We start from the raw sequence: 20,231 nt of genomic DNA, 5'->3' as shown, positions 1-20,231 counted from the left end.
GAAGACAGAAATCCAATATGTCCAAAATCAAAACTAGAGACAAAAACACAAGAAACTAGAAAAGACTGAGATCCAAAATACTAGAGACTAGAGAAGGCTGACAGAATACCACAATGGACCGACAACCACACAGAGACAAGACAGGGCTCATACAGACTGGGAAGATGAGAGGGAGATGACTTGCAGGTGTGTGGGGAGAGGGACCAGGTGAACACAATTACTAAATCAGGGAGGAGGAAGAAAACACTGGTGGGAAAAACACACTAAATCATGAAAGGCTGTAACAAAGGAAAATGACCTAAGAGAAAAACACAAGACCAGAAGGCATGAACCATAACTAATATTCTAAGGGGACGCGATACTAAAGGAAAACACTACAGAAAGAAAACTACAGGGGTGTGGCTAAGAGGGGGCCAAGAGAGCACAGGACCTGGGAGAGGGATGTCTGAGGAGGGAAATCTAGAGGGCTGAAGATCTAGGGGCAAATGGCGAACACCAGGAGACACATGAGGAAGACGCAGACATGACACATGAAGACGCTAGAAGACACAAAAGGAGCACCTAGAGATGAATGGAGGACACAAGGAGACACATGAGGGGAGACGCAGACACAGACCATGACATCTAGTTTCTGTAAAATCACAGCAGTGATTCCACAAGAAGGGAATCTTTACAAAAAAGGTCATATTGAGGAGTTGAATTATTTTCATTTAGCTTTACAGTCGGTTCACGGAATCGTGTAAGATCACAAAATCCTATTAAAGTAAACGTATTTGTTCTGCTGCAGGACTTTAGGCTCCAAGAGTTGAAAAATGAATTGATAATTATTCCTATGGTCCAATTACAAATTGGTTTCATTTAAATAAATTACCTAAGCATTAAAAATGGCACCTACCACTATGGATGAACCAGAGTTGATGTTGCTGATATTTACATTTAGTTCATTCAGCAATGATTTTTGGCTGTGAAATCTGACAGATTTTTTTTTCAGCTAAACAAATCAGCAGTGAGATTAAGGCAATGTCAGAAATCTAAGTGATCTGTTTTATTTGATTTTCCAGTTTTTGTCTGAAACCATTCATCTCTCGCATCAAAACTGAACTTCTTCTTTCTTTTTTTAACACTTTGCATCAACTTTACAATTGAAAATGACACAAGGCTTTACTTTTCCCAAATCTTCCCATGAAATCGTTAAACCCAGTGCTAAGTGGGTCACAGCTACATAGGTTCATGTGTGGTGTTGCAGCTGCAGAACCATCCACAGAAACCAATGCTGTTACTGGGAGTGAACAGGGACAGCACAGATCTGGGCCGTATGTAAGAGATGCTGAGCTGTTCCCAAGCTACAGTCTCATTGATAATCTCTCCCGACAGGCTTCAGCGATGTTTAACTTCAGATGGGAGTGAGAGTGAAGAGAAAAATAAGGAGCAGATAAAAGACAAGAAGATAAGAAGAAAAATTACACCCGCGGAGCAGCTAAAGAAGATATTACAGACTGTCCTACATATCAGCTACTAATGACTGCTCGAGCTGTAATACCCTGAGCAACCACATATCCATGGGGGTGCAACATGAATTTTACCCCAGCCGGCTGAGACTGCTGTAAGTCTGCAAAATGTGGTTAGAAACACAAGCACTTTCATTGTAATCATGCGGTGTGGCTCAATTTAGCTCCTGCCTTAATTACACAAGCAAGGAAGGAAAGACAAAAAGCAGGAGGGGGGTGTGGGGGAGTTTTGGAAAAGACAAGGTGCAAGCTAAATTATCTGTGAAACTAACAAATGAAGGCAATTAGCCAGCTAGCTCCCAGTCTGGCTGCACTCTGCACAGTCTAAATGAGAAACCAGGCCAGAAGACTATTTGGATCAAGTCAACGGTTCCTGAAAGTTGTTTTTAATGTGTTCAGCTCACTATGAGCTGCATTTAGGTAATGCTGAAAGGACCAGTTAGAGAAGAGGCACCCCAAAAAGCCATGTGCTAAAGAGCTGTGGTATTTATCATCATTTCTCTGTTCCAGTAATTGTCCGTACTGTAAATGTTAAGTGATGCTGAAGAGATGCACTAAAAACACACCAAATAGCTTTAAAAAGAAAAGGTTGATTGCACTTGTGTTTTTTTCCCTGTATTTAAACCAAAGTGGAGTCTAGGGAGCTCTTACTAAAAGTAATGATTTTTAAATGTCAAAAAATAAAACATTGGGTGACATTATATTCCTGTATTTGCATGGTTTATTATATCCCCTAACAATGTAAATGCAATGGAAAAACAGAAGACAAATAAAACAAAGGAGAAGTGAAGAATAAACTAAATGGTTAGTGGCGAAAGGAGAGAAGCTAACAAGGAAAAAGTGAAGCAAGGGCGGTGGATAGATCGGACAGCGATGCAAATATCAGTTCACTAAACTCAGTGCTTATCCTGCTCGACTTATCGGCTGCATTTGACACTGTCAACCATAGCTTCCTATTGTCCACTCTCTCTAGCATGGGCATCACAGAGAAAGCACATACCTGGTTTAAATCGTACCTCACATGACGATCATTCAGTGTATCTTGGCTTGGACAATCCTCTACCGTGCACCATCTTGCCACAGGAGTCCCCCAGGGCTCTGTACTAGGACCTCATCTCTTTGCCATATACACCACCACACTGGGTGAGATCATTCAATCACATGGCTTCTCCTACCACTGCTATGCAGACGACACCCAGCTCTATCTATCATTTCCACTGGACGACCACACTGTCTCTGCATGAATATCAAACCATCTCTCTGACATATCAAAATGGATGAAATCCCACCATCTCCATCTCAACCTCTCTAAAACTGAACTACTTGTCATCCCAGCAAAACCATCCATACAGCACAATATCTCAATCCAAAATGACTTCCTATCTCTGGCTCCTTCAAAGGCAGTTCGAAATCTGGGTGTTGTGATTGATGAACACCTGATCTTTAAAGATCATGTTGCCTCTGTTGCTCATTCATGCCACTTTGTGCTGTATAACATATGAAAGATCAGACCATACCTAACACAACATGCCACCCAGCTCCTGGTGCAATCTACTGTCATCTCCTGCCTCAATTACTGCAATGCCCTTCTAACTGGTCTTCCAGCCTGTACTGTGAGACCTCTTCAAATGGTCCAGAACGCAGCAGTGCGTCTGGTCTTCAATCAGCCACACGTCACCCCTCTGTTCACTGAGCTCCACTGGCTGCCGCTAGCGGCACGCATCAAATTCAAATAGCTAACACTAGCATACAAAGTCCGAGATGGTACGGCTCCCATCTACCTGAATCCTCTTGCAAAGGCTTACGTCTCGGCCCGGCCGCTCCGGTAATCACAGGATCATCAGCTCGCAGTGCCTACACCACACTCAGGACAATCCAGACTCTTCTCATGCATCGTTCCACAAATGTGGAATGACCTTCCAAGCACTACCAGAACAGGGGCTTCCTTTTCAACTTTCAAGAAACTCCTGAAGACCCTGCTCTTCAGAGAGCATCTTCTAAACTAGCACCCTCCCTGCACCCGCCCCCCCTCTCTACTGTCCACTCCTTGTTCCTTCCTCTCCATGATTCATCATGCTGCCTCACTGCCACCTACGACTGACTGGAAATTGTTTGTTATTGTTGTTATTGTTGCTGTTAGCCTCAAGGGCAACATGCCGATTTTAACTTGTAAGTCGCTTTGGACAAAGGTGTCTGCTAAATACATAAACATAAACATAAACTCAAACTCATGCAAATCTCGAGAAAAACCCAAGAGATCCAGAAGCGTGATGTCATCCCTTAGTTGACAGTGTTCTTTCTTTGTTTTCCTGTCTGTGCAGTTTTGTACATTGTGAGCTGAATTAGTCAAACGTGACACAACAACAAAACGTCTCACGCAACTTCTCACCTCGGCAGTGGCCATCCATCTCCTCGTGGCCGATGCTGCAGATGCAGCGGCCCAGCGGCACCAGCCAGTCTCCATCAGCACCACAGTACAGTTTTGGTGTGTCCCTCTCTTCTGCGTTCTCCACACAGGCTCCCCTCACCTCTACCAATGAGGATGAATCCATGTGTGGCACTGTTTCAGGAAAAGCTGCCAAGTTCCTTAAAGTGGACGGGCAGCGCTTGTAGAACACCTGATGCGAGAAAGAGCAACGTAAAGTTCACGTTTTGCTTTTAAGGGTGTGAAATTTTGAATCCTGAAGGCTGTCGAGCCATTTTGTTTACAGACCTTGACGGACACGAGAGCGATGCAAGCTCCCACGTCCTGAAAGGCCAAGTAGAAGCCCTTCTGTGTCACTGGTCCCACCTCCCTGACCTCGGTATTTAGGCGGAGAACTCTGTCTCCAAGGTCCGTCTGTGTGAAGCTTTCATCTGCTGCTATGGTGTCCACCTTCAATCCAACAACAAATCTTTGTTTCACTTCTAAAGCAGGACAACAACAGAGACCTTTGACCTGGCGCAGACACATGCCTTGGCGTAGTCAATTGGCCGAAATCGCGTTGCTGCAGGAAGAGGATCATCTGTCTGCAGGTAAAAGAGGTTGAAGGTTTCCTTGCAAGTGCCAGAGACCCAGGGAATTGAGTTGCAGTCTCTCAAGGTGAATCGCAGCTCTACATATACCTAGGAACATGAATAAATAAGGGATTTTAGGCTTTAGACACTTTAAGTCAATCATATATTCATAGCAAACCTTTTTGGTTTGGCCCTAACCCAGATTTTTGAAGCGCTTCGTGATTTTTATCTTGAGAGGCGCTATAGAAATGATACTTTCTTCTTCTTCTATTTACGTTTCTTGATTTAATTATACTAATAGTGGCACAAATTGTGCTGTAATTTTACAAATTAAATTAAATTATACTGTGTGCAAACATCAAAACAGCTAATTATAGCAATGAAATGAACTGCTTTGGCACAAATGGAAGATAAAAAACGATAAAAGATGAGATGCAAATTAAATGCACCAAGTTTCATTTTATTTTCAGCATTTTATGAAATAGCACATGTAGCAAAAAACTTTCCCATTTCTGCAGGAAATTTACTTCCACCTGTTTAAGTTATTATAAGCTTCCCTGAATTGATTCCAAGAGAACTGTACAAGAAGAAGCTGCATTTTTTGATGCTATAAAGTAAATCTGCTTGTTATTTTCCTTTTGTGATAAAGTGGAAGCCTGAGTTTTCTGCAGGGAGCGAGGTCTTATCTCAGAGTTTAGAAAATGTCACAACCACAGGCCCAACTCCAAGATGACTTCATACAAAACAGATTTCAGACAATTTTTCCAAACAAGAATGAGCGATAAGGTCCAGACCCGCTGTGCAGCTTGTCTCTGGATCCATCCGGAACGCAGCCAGTTGTTCTGGTTGGGCTCCATCACGTGGCAAACCTGGAAGGTGTGAATAGGTCGGTTCTGCTCGTCCATCTCTGTGATGGCATCCCACTGGGTAAGCATAAGCAGGCAACAGCAGACAATTTTATGATTAGAATAATGACACATTTTTCTGATTTGTACATCTTTAAGGGAATAGTACAAATGTGTGTGTCTGATCATCTACACACACATTTTCTGTACTACTGGAGATGCTCCCCTTTGTGATCTGGTCCCAGAAACATTTTAACTTCTATTCTAGTCTATTTTTTCATAACAAAACACAATTCCTCAAGAAACGTGAGGTTTGAGACACCAAGAGCGCCTCGCTGACATTTTCAAGCAGTTTCATCAGCCAGACCCTCTCCGCTTTAACAGTGTGATGATCAGAGCTTCAAAAGCCCCAAAATTTATTGACAGAACTCCTCCTTTGGCATCACACAGGCAGCTGAGCTGCTGCCAGTTGTGCAGCTGGACATGTTATTTAACCCCCGAGGACACGGTTGTATATGGATGAGAGGTTTCTTTTCTTTTCATGTTGTAAGTTTGAAATTTACAGCTTTATTAGTCAGAGTTTTGATTTCAGAACCATCTTCACAGAGACTGTTCTAGTCTGTTGCCCTTTTTTAGTTTTACAAAACAAAACAAGACTTTAGAAGTGTTCATTACTCAAAACTCCTTAATTAGTTAATGAGCACATTTTGAACAACCAGTAGACAAAAGTGCTGTACAACAAATCAGTCAGAAAAACACTCAAATTAAAATAAATAAATTAACACGTTATAAAATAAGTGAAGAAAAAAGAAAAATCTATCAAATAAAAAAGGAACAATATAAAAACAATTCAAGGCAAAAAAAAAGTTCCACACATGACATGCAATTACATGCTTAGCTAAATAAACGTGTTTTAGCCATTAATAAAGTCAACAGCGATGTTGTTCCACTGCTTTAGGGCTGCTGCAGCAATCTCTATCGGACTGATCTAGACTCCAGCAGAAAGTGTTTGGATGATCTGAGAGATTTTTCATTTGAATAAGAGACAGAGCAGTAAATGTTAAACACTTGTTTAGAGGCAACAAATTCCTAGATGACACTTAAGTATTTATGTTTATTTTATGTATGATTGGTTACCTAACCCTAACAACCAAGCTTCTAAAAAACGAGGACCATCGGACCAGTCTGGATTTTCTAAAACATACTTGGGTCGGAGGAGGTCTGGTGCAAGATTCTATAGAACTGTCACAAATTCTTGATCTGTGTGACACAGTGTCATCCAACTGAAAGCGTTGCACCGTCTGCATTGGTCCAAGGACAGATCTAAAACTAAACCGAAATTTGACCCAACATGTGAATGTGAATGCAGACAATCACCCGCCACTCTTCGCATCTTCTGGACGTGCCCGAAAATACAGAGGTATTGGTGTTCTATTTTTTATGCGCACTCCAGGATCTGTGGGACCATTGTGCACCCTGACCCCTTGGCCACTTTGATTGGAGTGGTTACGGTGGATGCCCCTTTGGACAAATGCCATCTGCAGATGATCACCTTTTGTTGTTTTCTGGCCAAAAGACTCATTGTTTCCAAGTGGAAAGATTCATCCACCAGCACTTGGTCATAGGGTTGAGGAGACTAAAGCCTGATTTTGTCATGATCCGCCCCAGCCTCCCTAAATGTGTCTCTCCTGCCCTGATTAGCCTGATTGTTCTCACCTGTCCCTGATTACTCTGCCCATGTGTTCCTGATTCCCTTGTGTATTTATACCTCCATCCTGGTTGTTGTCTTTGTTGGTTCATTGTCGTTGTCCATGTTCGTTCGTCCTGTGCTCCCGTCCTTCAATAAACAGCTTTTTATTTTTTACATCTGCCTGCTCATCTGCCTCCGGAACCCACCACCACACATGGTCTGCCACCTCCACCCGCAGAACATGACAGAATGAACCGACCAAACCTGGACCTGTGGTGAGCTAACACATCTGTTCCTGGAGGATTATTTTTTCTTTTTTGTCCCTTTCAGTTGTGGGAGATTTCTGGCCTGGAGTTTGTGTGTTCGGCGCATCCTACCTGTTCTCGGGGTGGTCGAAGTTCCTCTGGGAGATCCTGGCGCATCCTATTTATCTTCGGGGTGGCCAGGGTCATTCTCCTCCAGCTGTTTTTGCCCCGTCCCGTTCTTCTCCTGAAGCCGCGGATCCTGAAGCCTCAAGGGAATTACACCCCCTACGCACGCCATTATTCTCCGGTGTGGTAGGGCTGGTCTCCCCGCTCTTCTCCGGTGGATCCTGGAGCCTCAAGGGAGCTACACCGTCTACGCACGCCATTATTCTCCGGTGTGGTAGGGCTGGTCTCCCCGCTCTTCTCCGGCTTCCCATCACCCGAGCCTCCGCCGATGGACCCAGCAGATCGGATGTGCACCTGCTCTGATTGGGATGTCGAGTACCTGCCGCCGAGCTGGGCTTCCACGCGTCGCTCCCGCTACTCAGCCACTTCCTGGTCCACGCCTGCAGGTTCTGTGCCTGCAGGTTCTCCACGCAGCAGTTCCTGCTGGGGCCTATGCCTGCTGCTGCAGTTCCTGCTGGGTCCCACGCCTGCTGCTGCAGTTCGTCTCTGTGTTCCTGGTGTCCTGTGTTCCGGGAGTCAAGTGTTCGTGTCCAGTCAAGTCATCGTGTCAAGTCGTCAAGTCATCGTGTCAAGTCGTCAAGTCATCGTGTCAAGTCGTCAAGTCATCGTGTCAAGTCGTCAAGTCATCGTGTCCAGTCAAGTCATCGTGTCCAGTCAAGTCATCGTGTCCAGTCAAGTCATCGTGTCCAGTCAAGTCATCGTGTCCGAGTTTCCCTGGTCTAAGTTCTTGGACACGTCTGGTCGTAAGACGGGGTGCCGCCTGAACCAAGAGGCCCCTGCTCCGCAGCCCTGGATGGTGTTCCTTGTTCCCTGGTCTCGTCTTCTGTGTTCTCTTGTCATGTGTGCCCTGGTCTGGTCTTCGTGCTCGTGTCTCCTGTGTTTTGTGGCTTGTGGGCGTCTGGTATCCGCCCCTTGGGGGGGGGGGGGGGGGGGTACTGTCATGATCCGCCCCAGCCTCCCTGAATGTGTCTCTCCTGCCCTGATTAGCCTGATTGTTCTCACCTGTCCCTGATTACTCTGCCCATGTGTTCCTGATTCCCTTGTGTATTTATACCTCCCTCCTGGTTGTTGTCTTTGTCGGTTCATTGTCGTTGTCCATGTTCGTTCGTCCTGTGCTCCCGTCCTTCAATAAACAGCTTTTTATTTTTTACATCTGCCTGCTCATCTGCCTCCGGAACCCACCACCACACATGGTCTGCCATCTCCACCCGCAGAACATGACAGAATGAACCGACCAAACCTGGACCTGTGGTGAGCTAACACATCTGTTCCTGGAGGATTATTTTTTCTTTTTTGTCCCTTTCAGTTGTGGGAGATTTCTGGCCTGGAGTTTGTGTGTTCGGCGCATCCTACCTGTTCTCGGGGTGGTCGAAGTTCCTCTGGGAGATCCTGGCGCATCCTATTTATCTTCGGGGTGGCCAGGGTCATTCTCCTCCAGCTGTTTTTGCCCCGTCCCGTTCTTCTCCTGAAGCCGCGGATCCTGAAGCCTCAAGGGAATTACACCCCCTACGCATGCCATTATTCTCCGGTGTGGTAGGGCTGGTCTCCCCGCTCTTCTCCGGTGGATCCTGGAGCCTCAAGGGAGCTACACCGTCTACGCACGCCATTATTCTCCGGTGTGGTAGGGCTGGTCTCCCCGCTCTTCTCCGGCTTCCCATCACCCGAGCCTCCGCCGATGGACCCAGCAGATCGGATGTGCACCTGCTCTGATTGGGATGTCGAGTACCTGCCGCCGAGCTGGGCTTCCACGCGTCGCTCCCGCTACTCAGCCACTTCCTGGTCCACGCCTGCAGGTTCTGTGCCTGCAGGTTCTCCACGCAGCAGTTCCTGCTGGGGCCTATGCCTGCTGCTGCAGTTCCTGCTGGGTCCCACGCCTGCTGCTGCAGTTCGTCTCTGTGTTCCTGGTGTCCTGTGTTCCGGGAGTCAAGTGTTCGTGTCCAGTCAAGTCATCGTGTCAAGTCGTCAAGTCATCGTGTCAAGTTGTCAAGTCATCGTGTCAAGTCGTCAAGTCATCGTGTCCAGTCAAGTCATCGTGTCCAGTCAAGTCATCGTGTCCAGTCAAGTCATCGTGTCCGAGTTTCCCTGGTCTAAGTTCTTGGACACGTCTGGTCGTAAGACGGGGTGCCGCCTGAACCAAGAGGCCCCTGCTCCGCAGCCCTGGATGGTGTTCCTTGTTCCCTGGTCTCGTCTTCTGTGTTCCCTTGTCATGTGTGCCCTGGTCTGGTCTTCGTTCGTGCTCGTGTCTCCTGTGTTTTGTGGCTTGTGGGCGTCTGGTATCCGCCCCTTGAGGGGGGGGTACTGTCATGATCCGCCCCAGCCTCCCTGAATGTGTCTCTCCTGCCCTGATTAGCCTGATTGTTCTCACCTGTCCCTGATTACTCTGCCCATGTGTTCCTGATTCCCTTGTGTATTTATACCTCCCTCCTGGTTGTTGTCTTTGTCGGTTCATTGTCGTTGTCCATGTTCGTTCGCCCTGTGCTCCCGTCCTTCAATAAACAGCTTTTTATTTTTTACATCTGCCTGCTCATCTGCCTCCGGAACCCACCACCACACATGGTCTGCCACCTCCACCCGCAGAACATGACAGATTTATACTTCTCTGTCAGTTCCGCAAGAGAAAGATGCTCTGATTGAGACGTTTAGATCTCTGACCTCTCCGTCACCTGGGGATTGTTGCAAAGCAGTTCCCCGCCTGGACAACAGAGGGCGGAGCACTTTTCTGTGGTATCATGCCACCATTACCCCGGGTTTCCACGGGAGCCGTCAGCAGCACGTTACTGCAGCAGCACGTCTTGCTCGCGTAAGCTGCTGCTTGGCCCTTCCCAAGAGACGCGAAGCAGCAGGGGAGCAGCTGTCACCGACCGAGCACGAAGTCACACGAGTGACTTGTCAGTAAACACAACAACAAGCAGGAGAAAACTTCAACATGGCTCCAAAATGTTTGTGTTTTATGTTCTGTCCGTTTTATAATCACCAATACGGACCTGAAAAACAAAGGAGATCGCTAGCTAGATGATAACTTCTCACGGGGCCGCACATTTAGTAACTTTTTTTAAAAGTAAAGCAACCGGAAGGCAGTACGTTCTTTATTCTGAAAATCTCAGGAGCTTCTCTCCATTTCCGCGTCCTGATTTCCCGTCTTTCCTTCCCCAAAAATGTTGAACTTGACCCGTTTCAGAGGCGTCGCGCGTAGAAAATAGAACCGGCGCGTAAAGGCCGCAACATGCTGCTCCTGAGATGCGGCCAACTCGCGCTGCTGACGGCTCCGGTGGAAAAGGTTCTGTTGACCACAGAGGTTCCTATCAGCAGCTATGACGTGCTGCTGCAGTAACGTGCTGCTGACGGCTCCTGTGGAAAGCCGGGGTTACACTCATGTATCCAGTCCACAATAGTGTATTCATGAATACAATTTAATATATTTATTTATACATTCAAAGAATATTTATAGACTATATGGCCTCAGCAATGCATATTGACACCCTAGTGATCCAAAGATGCATCTTTGAGGAACTCCTCAACCAAGGGGTAATTTAGAGAATTATCTACCAGATAATCAGGAAGTAAATGGCCTGTATTTATATAGTGCTTTCTTAGGGTTCTACAACCCCCCCAAGGCACTTTACAACACAATCAGTTATTCACACACATTCACACACTGGTGGGGATGAGCTACAGTGTACCCACAGCTGCCCTGGGGCACACTGACAGAGACGAAGCCTGCCGAACACTTGCATCACCGGTCCCTCCAACCACCACCAGAAGGCAAAGTGGGTAGAGTGTCTTGCCTAAGGATACAACTGTAGCATTCTCTGGTCGAAGCCGGGATCGAACCTGCAGCCTCTGCCCTGCTGGACAACCCGCTGAACCCTGTATCTCAAACAGGCTTTGGCTCTCATTTAGATGGATAGTGTGAATCATTTCAAAAGTATCACTGAGATAAAAATCTAACTAGCACACAGATGCTTGTCTAAAGATGAGAGAATGCATTACTGACATTTAAAGCAAACTGTGCTGCTTTTATTAAGAACTCTGAACATTATTTTGACATCCTAACTCGTAAATAGTCTCAGGGTTTGTTTTTGTGTCTGTTCATGGTCTTTTTATTCTTTATGGAAATGAACCTAAACGACCTCTTTCACAAACTCTGTCTTAAGTTTTTGTTTTTCAATGTTTGAGACACATTTTTGTATTTTTCTGTTATGCTTTAATCCAGTAACACAATTTTGTTTTACAAGCCCACGAACAACGTCTTGCCCTTGTGGCTACGTGTTATTAATAAATCAGACAGAAATGGACTTTACTGAAAGTAAAGCAGCGCTGTTGGACTCAGTGAAAATAGACCTCTATGGTACTCCAATGTAAATCATAACTTTTGTACTTGTTAAACAATTTGATGAACTCTTTATTAAGTTTCAGACTAATATCACATTTCCCTACAATGACATTTTTTTTAGAGTTTGAAAACATCTGTCCACACATCAGACATGTCGTCACGACCACAACCTCCCAACCATCTACCAGGCATGCAAACACTCGTCAGGACCCATCAACGTGCCAACAGAAACCACTCCTCTTCTCTCCACTCAGTCTTCAATTTGTATCAAGATTCATACCGAGTGTTCGGAGCTTCCCAGCTCACCTTATCAACCCTCACCTGATCAGTAAGTCAGTCGTTTTACTCTCACTGCACACCCACTCGTTCTCATTTCCCTTCGAGAAGTGTGCGGGTGTCTCAAGATTAAACCGCGTGTCATGATCAGCCAAGCATTCGCATGGTCACATCACACGCCACATTGAACTCCCTGCTCTCTCTCAGCTCATTCCATGTCTAGCCTTTGACACAAATAGGGATGCTGGGAAGTAGCCTTGGATCATGAGTTTAAGAACTGTGTGGTTGCCCTTCAAAGGATTGATACTCTCCTGAGTTCTTGCTTCTAGTTCTCTCTTTTTTAACTGATGCAGTGCAACCTTATGGACCATACTGGCTTTGTCATTGTCTGCAGATTGGATGTAAAGTGAGGAATGGCATTTTCAAACTCAAGAAGGAAAACCAAACAGGGAAATACAACTACCATCCTTCTGCTAAAGAGGGATTCTGCCTTCATTTCTCTGCAACAATCCAATTGTCCTTTTTCTAACCAAAAGTGAGACTTTGACCCTGCTGCTAAAGTTCAGCACCATGCCAAGAATAATTGTCACAACATAAAATCCCTTTTAATGTGAGTTTTCACCAACTATCACACTAATGGGAGATATGGACTTCTTGGAAGCTGCAAAACATTTTATAAGAGACTGTGGGCCATAAAAGATACATTTGCAGAGTCTCAGCCTATTTCCAAAGGCCACTCCAAATGGGATAGGTCATGACAGCCTATTAAATGTCTTTGGTATGAAATGCTGTCTTTTCAGCACCTATCCCCTGATAGATGACGGTTTCCATTGAAGGGGAGTGACTACCCAGTAAATCTTTCTGTGTAAGCGTTCTCCCCGCCAGTCTCCTTGGCTAAGTGGAAGATTGAAGCTTCCTCAGTGATTTCACACCATCATTTCCAGGTCACAGAGCAACGCGCGGGCTTCATGAAAGTATAAGCAGCCTCACCGAAAACAGTCTGACTGGTTATTGATTTTACTCTCCAGTCCTGCACTTGGTTAGTTTGTGCATGTGACATCAGGAAAAAACAAGTGTTTGGTAAACAAACACACACACACACACACACACACACACACACACACACACGTACGCACACACACATTTTTAAAAGTCGTTTTAGAATGCACAGAAGGATGTTGATGTCTTACAGGAAATTGAAACAACTTAGGTAGAGTGTTCTCGATTATAAATTATTAAATAACACCAACCTTGACTGCAGTGCAAGAAAAGCAATTCATCTTATATTAATTACGTTATGTAAATGATCTCTGTTTGGCACCCTTGAGCCAAATGATTAATCAATTATAATCATTTCCTCTTTCATCTTAAACTCCGGACCACCAACTGTCTTCAGCCTCCACCTCGATAGCATTTAGTAAACTTGTTTGTCTCAAATCAAGAAGGTCTGTTCCTTCAACACAAAGACAAGTGATAATTCATGTGGTTTGAATCAATTTCTGTGAATGATAGCATAATTAAATGCTGCACAAATATATTCATTTGGTAAATTAATATGATGTTAAAACATATTTACGGTTTGTTTGTGTGGATTTAGCTACTTCCACCCTAAAGACAACAAACACTATAGTTACATCTGCAGTCCAGACTACAAGGATGTTGTTTTTTCTTAAAGATAGATGATAATGTCAAACTTTGCCATTAAAGTTAAAGTCCCATAGTCATCATCACACACTGGTGAAATTTATTTCCGTATTCGACCCATCCCAGTGGGGAGCGGTAAGCTGCAGCTGTGGCTGTGCTCGGGAACTATTTGGTGGTTTAACCCCCTGATCCAACCCCTTAAAGCTGAGTGTCAAGCAGGGAGGCACTGGGTCCCATTTTAAAGCCTTTCATATGGTTGAGGTATGCATAGGTAGTTTCTGCTCGTTAAGCATCAACACACAGCTACAGCTTATAAGCGTGGCTCTCCCATATTCCAGTCAGAATTGACAAAGCTCTTCGAATGAGAAGTGAAACTTCTTCAAGAAACCAGAAGTTCAGTTGCCTACATTTGAACCCCTTTGGATTACAGTGACCTGGATGAATGTGAACCTTCACCATGCAGCTAAAAACGTTGTTTCCTTTAGTCAGCCCAACAAATCATAACCGAATTAAATTCATTTTTAAACCTCTGGAGGCAGACGTTGCAGATTTTCAACATTAAAACCTACCTACCTGGTTACTCCACATACGTATTTCATGAGCATTTTTTTAACTCAGAAGTTCCCCTGAAGGACTTAGTTGTTTGTCCTTTTATCAAAACTTATTTTGAGCTTGAGAGGGTTAATGCAAGCAACCTTTAAGTGAAACAAATCATTATTTAGTTATTTATTCGTTTGTTTTTTGAGGGAGGGGGCATGATTTAATTTAGCACTAAATATAGATTTTCCCATCATTCCATTTTTAGGTTAAACTTAATGCATTCGCTTTTTGAAATTTAAAAAATTTATTCCTCAAGAGGTTGTGATACTGAAATAAATGAGCAGTATTTTACAAGCGTTCGGTCACACAGCTTCTTTGACCTGAATGACAACATAGCTCTAAAAGCAGCAACTGGTTCGAGACCCTTACTGAAAACCTCTTTGTTCTTGTTTGTACTTACATTTTGATGGATGAGGTGTTTTAATGACCTACGAAGCTTGCACTGGGGGTTTAGTGTCAGTGAGGAGAACAACGCCGTAAAAGAAACTGACAGCTGCAAGAACAGAATTTGGCCTGGTTTTAAAATATCTGTCATTTCTGAAAACAAATGAAGAAAAAAAAAGACAAGATTAAGATTACTGACAACTGTAGAACAAAAACGATTAAGGTGGACATTCTGCAATGAGCCAAAACCAACAGATCTGTGAGCAATATGTACAGATAATTCAAAGGTTAGGCAAGCTATTACATAATTGGTGATTAGTGGCCTGATATGGAAGACTCGCCACACTAGAGAGCAAAAGATGTAAGCTTTCATATTCTATTGGGCGTTAATGAGGAACGAACACCTAAATATTCCTTAAATCATTTCCTCTGCCATGTTTGGCTCTAGTTCTTCAAACAATTAGGTTCTCTTTAAATTTCACCTTGCTTTCTGCTAGCATGGCCAAAAACACCTAAAATCTAACATATTCAGAGCACCTATCTTCTGCTATCTAAAACAGCTGGTCCACATTGCCATATGTTATCCGGCTTTCTATTTTTAAGATATTGTGCTAATGCATAAAACTGGAACTGCTGTAAGAATCACAGAAAAGACGTGCACAGTACACAGAGATAACGCAAGAAGAGTCTCTCCAGCAGATTCTCATTCCAGTGCCCTCCTTAGAGCTGCAAAAAACCAAAAACTACTTCTAAAAAAAACACAAGGTTTCTGGTTTGCAAATGATCAGCACTAAGTAATTAGAGATCCATGATGCATACAAACAAGCAAAAATGGTAATTTGTCACCGTGTGTGCCTCGGTCTTTGAAAATGCACCCTTGGGATGTAACATGGTTCAGAGCAGATAAAACAAACACAGCAGGTTTGAACGATGACTTGCAGCTCACGCTCTCAGAAGCAATCAGATATGCAGCTACTAATCGCTTCGCCTATTAGTGCCAAGCTCAGCAGACAGAAAAGTAGGTTGTGATTACAAGGTGTAGCACTAATTAATGCACTCTACTCATATTTCAATATAATAGTATAATAGAGGGTATCTGGAGCAGCTGATAAAAATCATCAATGTTCTCTAGTGTTGAGACTTTGAAGGAAAACTGTAATTCCAGATCTGGCCTTTTGATTCTAAAGATGTGCACCCACCCACTGGAAATGTCTGCCATCACAGTGGTCAACTTTACTTTTTGAACTTTAGTTTTACTTGTTCCTCAAGACCAGAGTCTCAGAAACGGTGGCAACTTTGCATTATCTTAATCGAAGTGGTTATTTGTTTTGTAGACTTTAGAAAACAGTACTTCACAATATATAATGAGAATGAGAATGCTGCTCATCTGGAATTTATACAGAAAATATTTGATGACCCGGAAATTCTTAGGAAAACACCCTGATATAGTGGCACATAGCTGGATTTGAGGTAAACATTGTTCAACAATTTGCTTGATTCTGGTAAACTAAATTTTACTTAGTGAACCTCTTAAAAAGTCCAGTTTGCCAATTTTGCTATAAAATATCAGTTTTTTTTCCCCTCAGATTTTTACCCCAAAACAACACAAATCTGCTGGGCCCCGACAACACTGTTCTCTACACTAACTTTCAATGCTCTACATGGTCAAGCTCCTCCCTATATTACTGAACTGTTGAAGCCTTATGCTCCAACCTGAGCCCTCAGGTCCACCCAACAGAACCTTCTAGAAGTTCCAAAGACCAGATATAAAAGTGATCGCTCCTTCCAGACTGTTGCACCCTGACTTTGCAATGATCTTCCTTTCTCCTCATGTAGCATTGACAGTCTGGACATAAAAAAAATAAATTAAAAAAAAAAAAAAAAAAAAAAAGAGAAAGACCCTTTTATTTAAAGCTGCTTTTACATAAATCTTTTATTTTCTTATTTCTAACTCAAAATTGTAATCTTTCATCTGTTTATGAAATTTTATAATTTTATGAATTTTTTTCTGATGTTAATCTATTTCTTTTATAAGATCATTGTGATTTTATGACTTTATGTTTTATTTTGTTTTGAACTATGTGAAGCACTTATATATATATATGCATATATATATATATATATATATATATATATATATATATATATATATATATATATATATATGCATATATATATGCATATATATATATATATACACATATATGCATATATATATTTGTATACGTCTTGCTAAAAGGAAGACGGTGGAGTTACAAAGCAGGCGAGTAAACTGTCTCGCTGCCATTCCGCACCGCTGATGCCTCCAGTGTGGACCTAGCATAAATCCCCAAATGATTTATACAGGTGTGTTGGAGCAGAGAAACAGTGAATACAGGCTGAATGGTGGTTCGAAACTTGGACTGGACAACAGGGAATGAAATTGTCTTTCCACAATCACAACCACTGATGACATTTTACCCAATCAATGATATTTTTTTGTCAGATTCACCTCATTTCCCAAGATGAGCCTGCAAGATAAAGCATCTCTGACATCAAATAAATGCATCTGCTGTCAAAAATTACCGCTAACATGTAACAAAGTCATTTTGCTAACATATTATTAAATATATTGGTGGAAACTTTTTTTCACTGCTAGCGACATTATGAACTATATAAAACTGTCACTTGATGAGCATCTTTCTGCAGCAAAACAGGCCAGAAGAACACCTTTAGGCACGAACCACTGGCACGGCAGAGTGTGTTGCTGTAATGAAGACATGAAAAACATTTAGACAGCTTGCTTTACTGGCTGTCATCATTTCTGACTGTTCATAAATGATATTTTCTTTACTTGCAAGCTCACAGAAGAAAAAAAATCCTGTGCCTACTTTGGAAAGGTTACACCGAAAACCCACCGCGTCTTTTGTAACTTTGATTGTAAGTTTTGAAAGAAGCTGCCACAAAATCACTCAATATCTCAACAATCACAAATAGTTTGTAAAATCCTGATTGGAGCCAAAGCTGATTTTTTTCAGCTGTGTGGTTTTGTTGTTTTTGAGGCAAAAGAAAGGTTCTAATTTTGTTCTTATGATGTACACTGTTGGGTATTTTTATAATTGTACCTTTTTGAGGCCTAAAAGATGCCCAATTTGTGTTCTTAACACTTCATGAATCTCTGTGTTTGCCAACTGTGGCTGTTCATGAAAGGTTGAGCAGAGAAGCTTGTTTGCAGTCAATGATGTTGATTCCAACCAAACCTCTGTACCTCTGTAACCTGAGAAGGCCCCACCTTCTCCTCTATCCTTTGTGAATAAAGCCCCTGACAAACTGGGAGCACATGGGAGTGACGTGGGGACAGCCTCGGAGGAGGTTCCTCTGCATTAACTCTCCATTATTTTGGGGACTCAGGGTAAAATGTCATCCTTGTTGTCGCGTGTGTTTATTTCAGGTTCCAGGGTTATGGAGATTAAATATTTCCCACATTCAACTACCTAACATTTTGGTGGAGAATGCGGGCATGCAGAGCTGGTGAGCTGAAGGTTTTCCCCAGGAGCAGAGGGGGGCTGGTTAGCTCCATGGAGGGGTTTCTGCGCCCAGCTCTTGCATGACGATTCATGGACATTACGAATAATCTACTCTCTCTATGTGTGTGTGTGTCGTCCTTTAAGGTAATATGGGATAAATCTAAAATTACCTATCATACACTTTTTCAATTCACTGACAAAGGAAGTTAACATGCTTGATATTAGATGTATTACGACAAAAATAATAGAACAAGTGCGTCAGCAACAGATACACAAGAACATGTGTGAATCACAGAAAGATGTGAAAAAGGAAAAGATCTTGTTTCAGAGTGTAAATATTTTATGATGAGGCATTCTGCTCCTATGAAACCAAACGTTCACACACACACACACACGCATGTGGGTGTTGTTTTAGAAACACTCAACCTGTTGCAGTGGTTTGAAGTTTTGATTAAAACAAAGCAATTTGTCATTGTCAGACTAAAGGGAAAAAAGAGAGTAGGTGTTATGGAAATATCATTAAATCCCTGTAGTTTTGATGAATTATTGATTTGATATGAATCTAGGTGTTATTGTGCTGTGCCTTTCTTCAATCAATTAACGCTGTTGCTGGTCCCTATTGCAATAAAGTCTGTGTATTTACCAAGAAGGATGGGTAGCTTAGATTCAGCTTTCAAAATATCTCTAAAACCCTTTTTTCATATTTATTGCTTTTTCTCAAAATGATTTATTAAACTTTTAATAAAAGACTGAAGGCTCTCCTTCCATCGTTGTACTGTCTCACGTGTCAAATTATACATATTGCAATAAAAGAGACCACTGTTATTACGGTTTCTTGGTCTCAGATGAAATATTTGTAGGAATGAACCTCACAGCGTTTCCCCATGAGGCTTGGCATTACAAGCTGCGTTTCAATTAGGTTAATCTCTCGATGTTTGAGTGGATCGTTCACATTTGTGTTCACTTCAAGCAAATGATGTCATTTGTTCTATTGAATCCATTTTAAAAAGAGACCAAAGCAGAGAGTGCCAAATTAAAATAGGCATAAAACCCTCTCGAGTGCAGTTTGTGAAACAATGTCAGCATGAAATGTTTGTTAGAATCTATTTATGCGACAGAAAGGCATACAGAACTTAAAAAAACACCTGTGGTGTGTGCTCAGAAGCACCCTAACAGTCTGGAGCAGTGATTATCAGCTAGTCTGGGTTTGAGACCCACTATTGCCTCTTGATGGCAAGCTGTGACCCAGATTAAGGAAAATTTTCAACTTCTCAAATGTATTCAATGAAAAGCTGATTCTATGTAAACTTCTGGAGCACCTTGAGATCCTGCTTTTCATACAGTCTAACTGTTTTGTCTGTAGCTGAACAAGAGCTCAGAAGCTGCTCTCAGGTAGGTAGAGCTGAATAGTAAGAAAGGTTTTACTGCTCAAATGGCAACTGGAGGACACTTGCTCATTACTCCTATTGCACCAGAACTGGGAGAGGCTTAGCTCTGCAAATGTCTTTGTTCAGCGTGCGGTCACATGACATGATGTGTTTTGACATAGTTGATCAGTGAGCTCCATTTTAGGAACTGTCCCTCGCTACCGACATGTGTGTTCTACTTTGTGTGGTAAAATTGCAGGAAGCAATCAGCACTGCCCAACTGTATTGCCACCTGCTGTTGAGGAGTGGTAAAACACTGCACTCCAGTTTGTGGCTCAAAAAGGCCCCATTCAAAATATAATTGCATGGGAATCACTCGAGAATTAGTGGTCTAGAGGCTTTGACACTGATAACGTGGTGGCTTAAACCCTTAAAAATGAACCTAATAGACCATAATAAATTGTATAGTATAAATAACAGTGATGTGAAAAACATTTTGCCTTTACTTCACTATAAAAAAATACAAAATGTGTTTAAAATAAATTTTTCAAAATCTATCCAAACCAATCTTATCCTATGTGGAAAAGTTGTTGAACCCTTGTTGCAAAGCCTGAGGTTTTAATTTATTAAGGGAGTTCACAGAATTGTTT

The 20,231-nt window shown here is 42.8% G+C and overlaps 1 protein-coding gene across 8 annotated transcripts in view; it reads right to left on the bottom strand.

Moving 5' to 3' along the window:
- epha6 (eph receptor A6) overlaps positions 1–20,231 on the bottom strand; it is an 85,316-nt gene that overhangs the window by 46,342 nt on the left and 18,743 nt on the right. For all 8 annotated transcript variants that reach the window (XM_054731837.2, XM_054731840.2, XM_054731841.2 and 5 more), the window contains exons 3-6: positions 5,300–5,428; positions 4,464–4,613; positions 4,222–4,383; positions 3,898–4,126 (exon numbers count right to left, since the gene is read on the bottom strand). In XM_054731837.2, coding sequence (XP_054587812.2) covers positions 3,898–4,126; positions 4,222–4,383; positions 4,464–4,613; positions 5,300–5,428 — 670 coding nt within the window. The remainder of the gene's footprint in view (positions 1–3,897; positions 4,127–4,221; positions 4,384–4,463; positions 4,614–5,299; positions 5,429–20,231) is intronic.

The sequence above is a fragment of the Nothobranchius furzeri genome, chromosome 9 (genome assembly GCF_043380555.1).
Source record: "Nothobranchius furzeri strain GRZ-AD chromosome 9, NfurGRZ-RIMD1, whole genome shotgun sequence".
NCBI classification, from domain to species: Eukaryota; Metazoa; Chordata; class Actinopteri; order Cyprinodontiformes; family Nothobranchiidae; genus Nothobranchius; species Nothobranchius furzeri.
The sequence above is the reverse complement of the archived record's forward strand: the minus strand, read 5'-3'. Positions and strand labels throughout refer to the sequence as shown.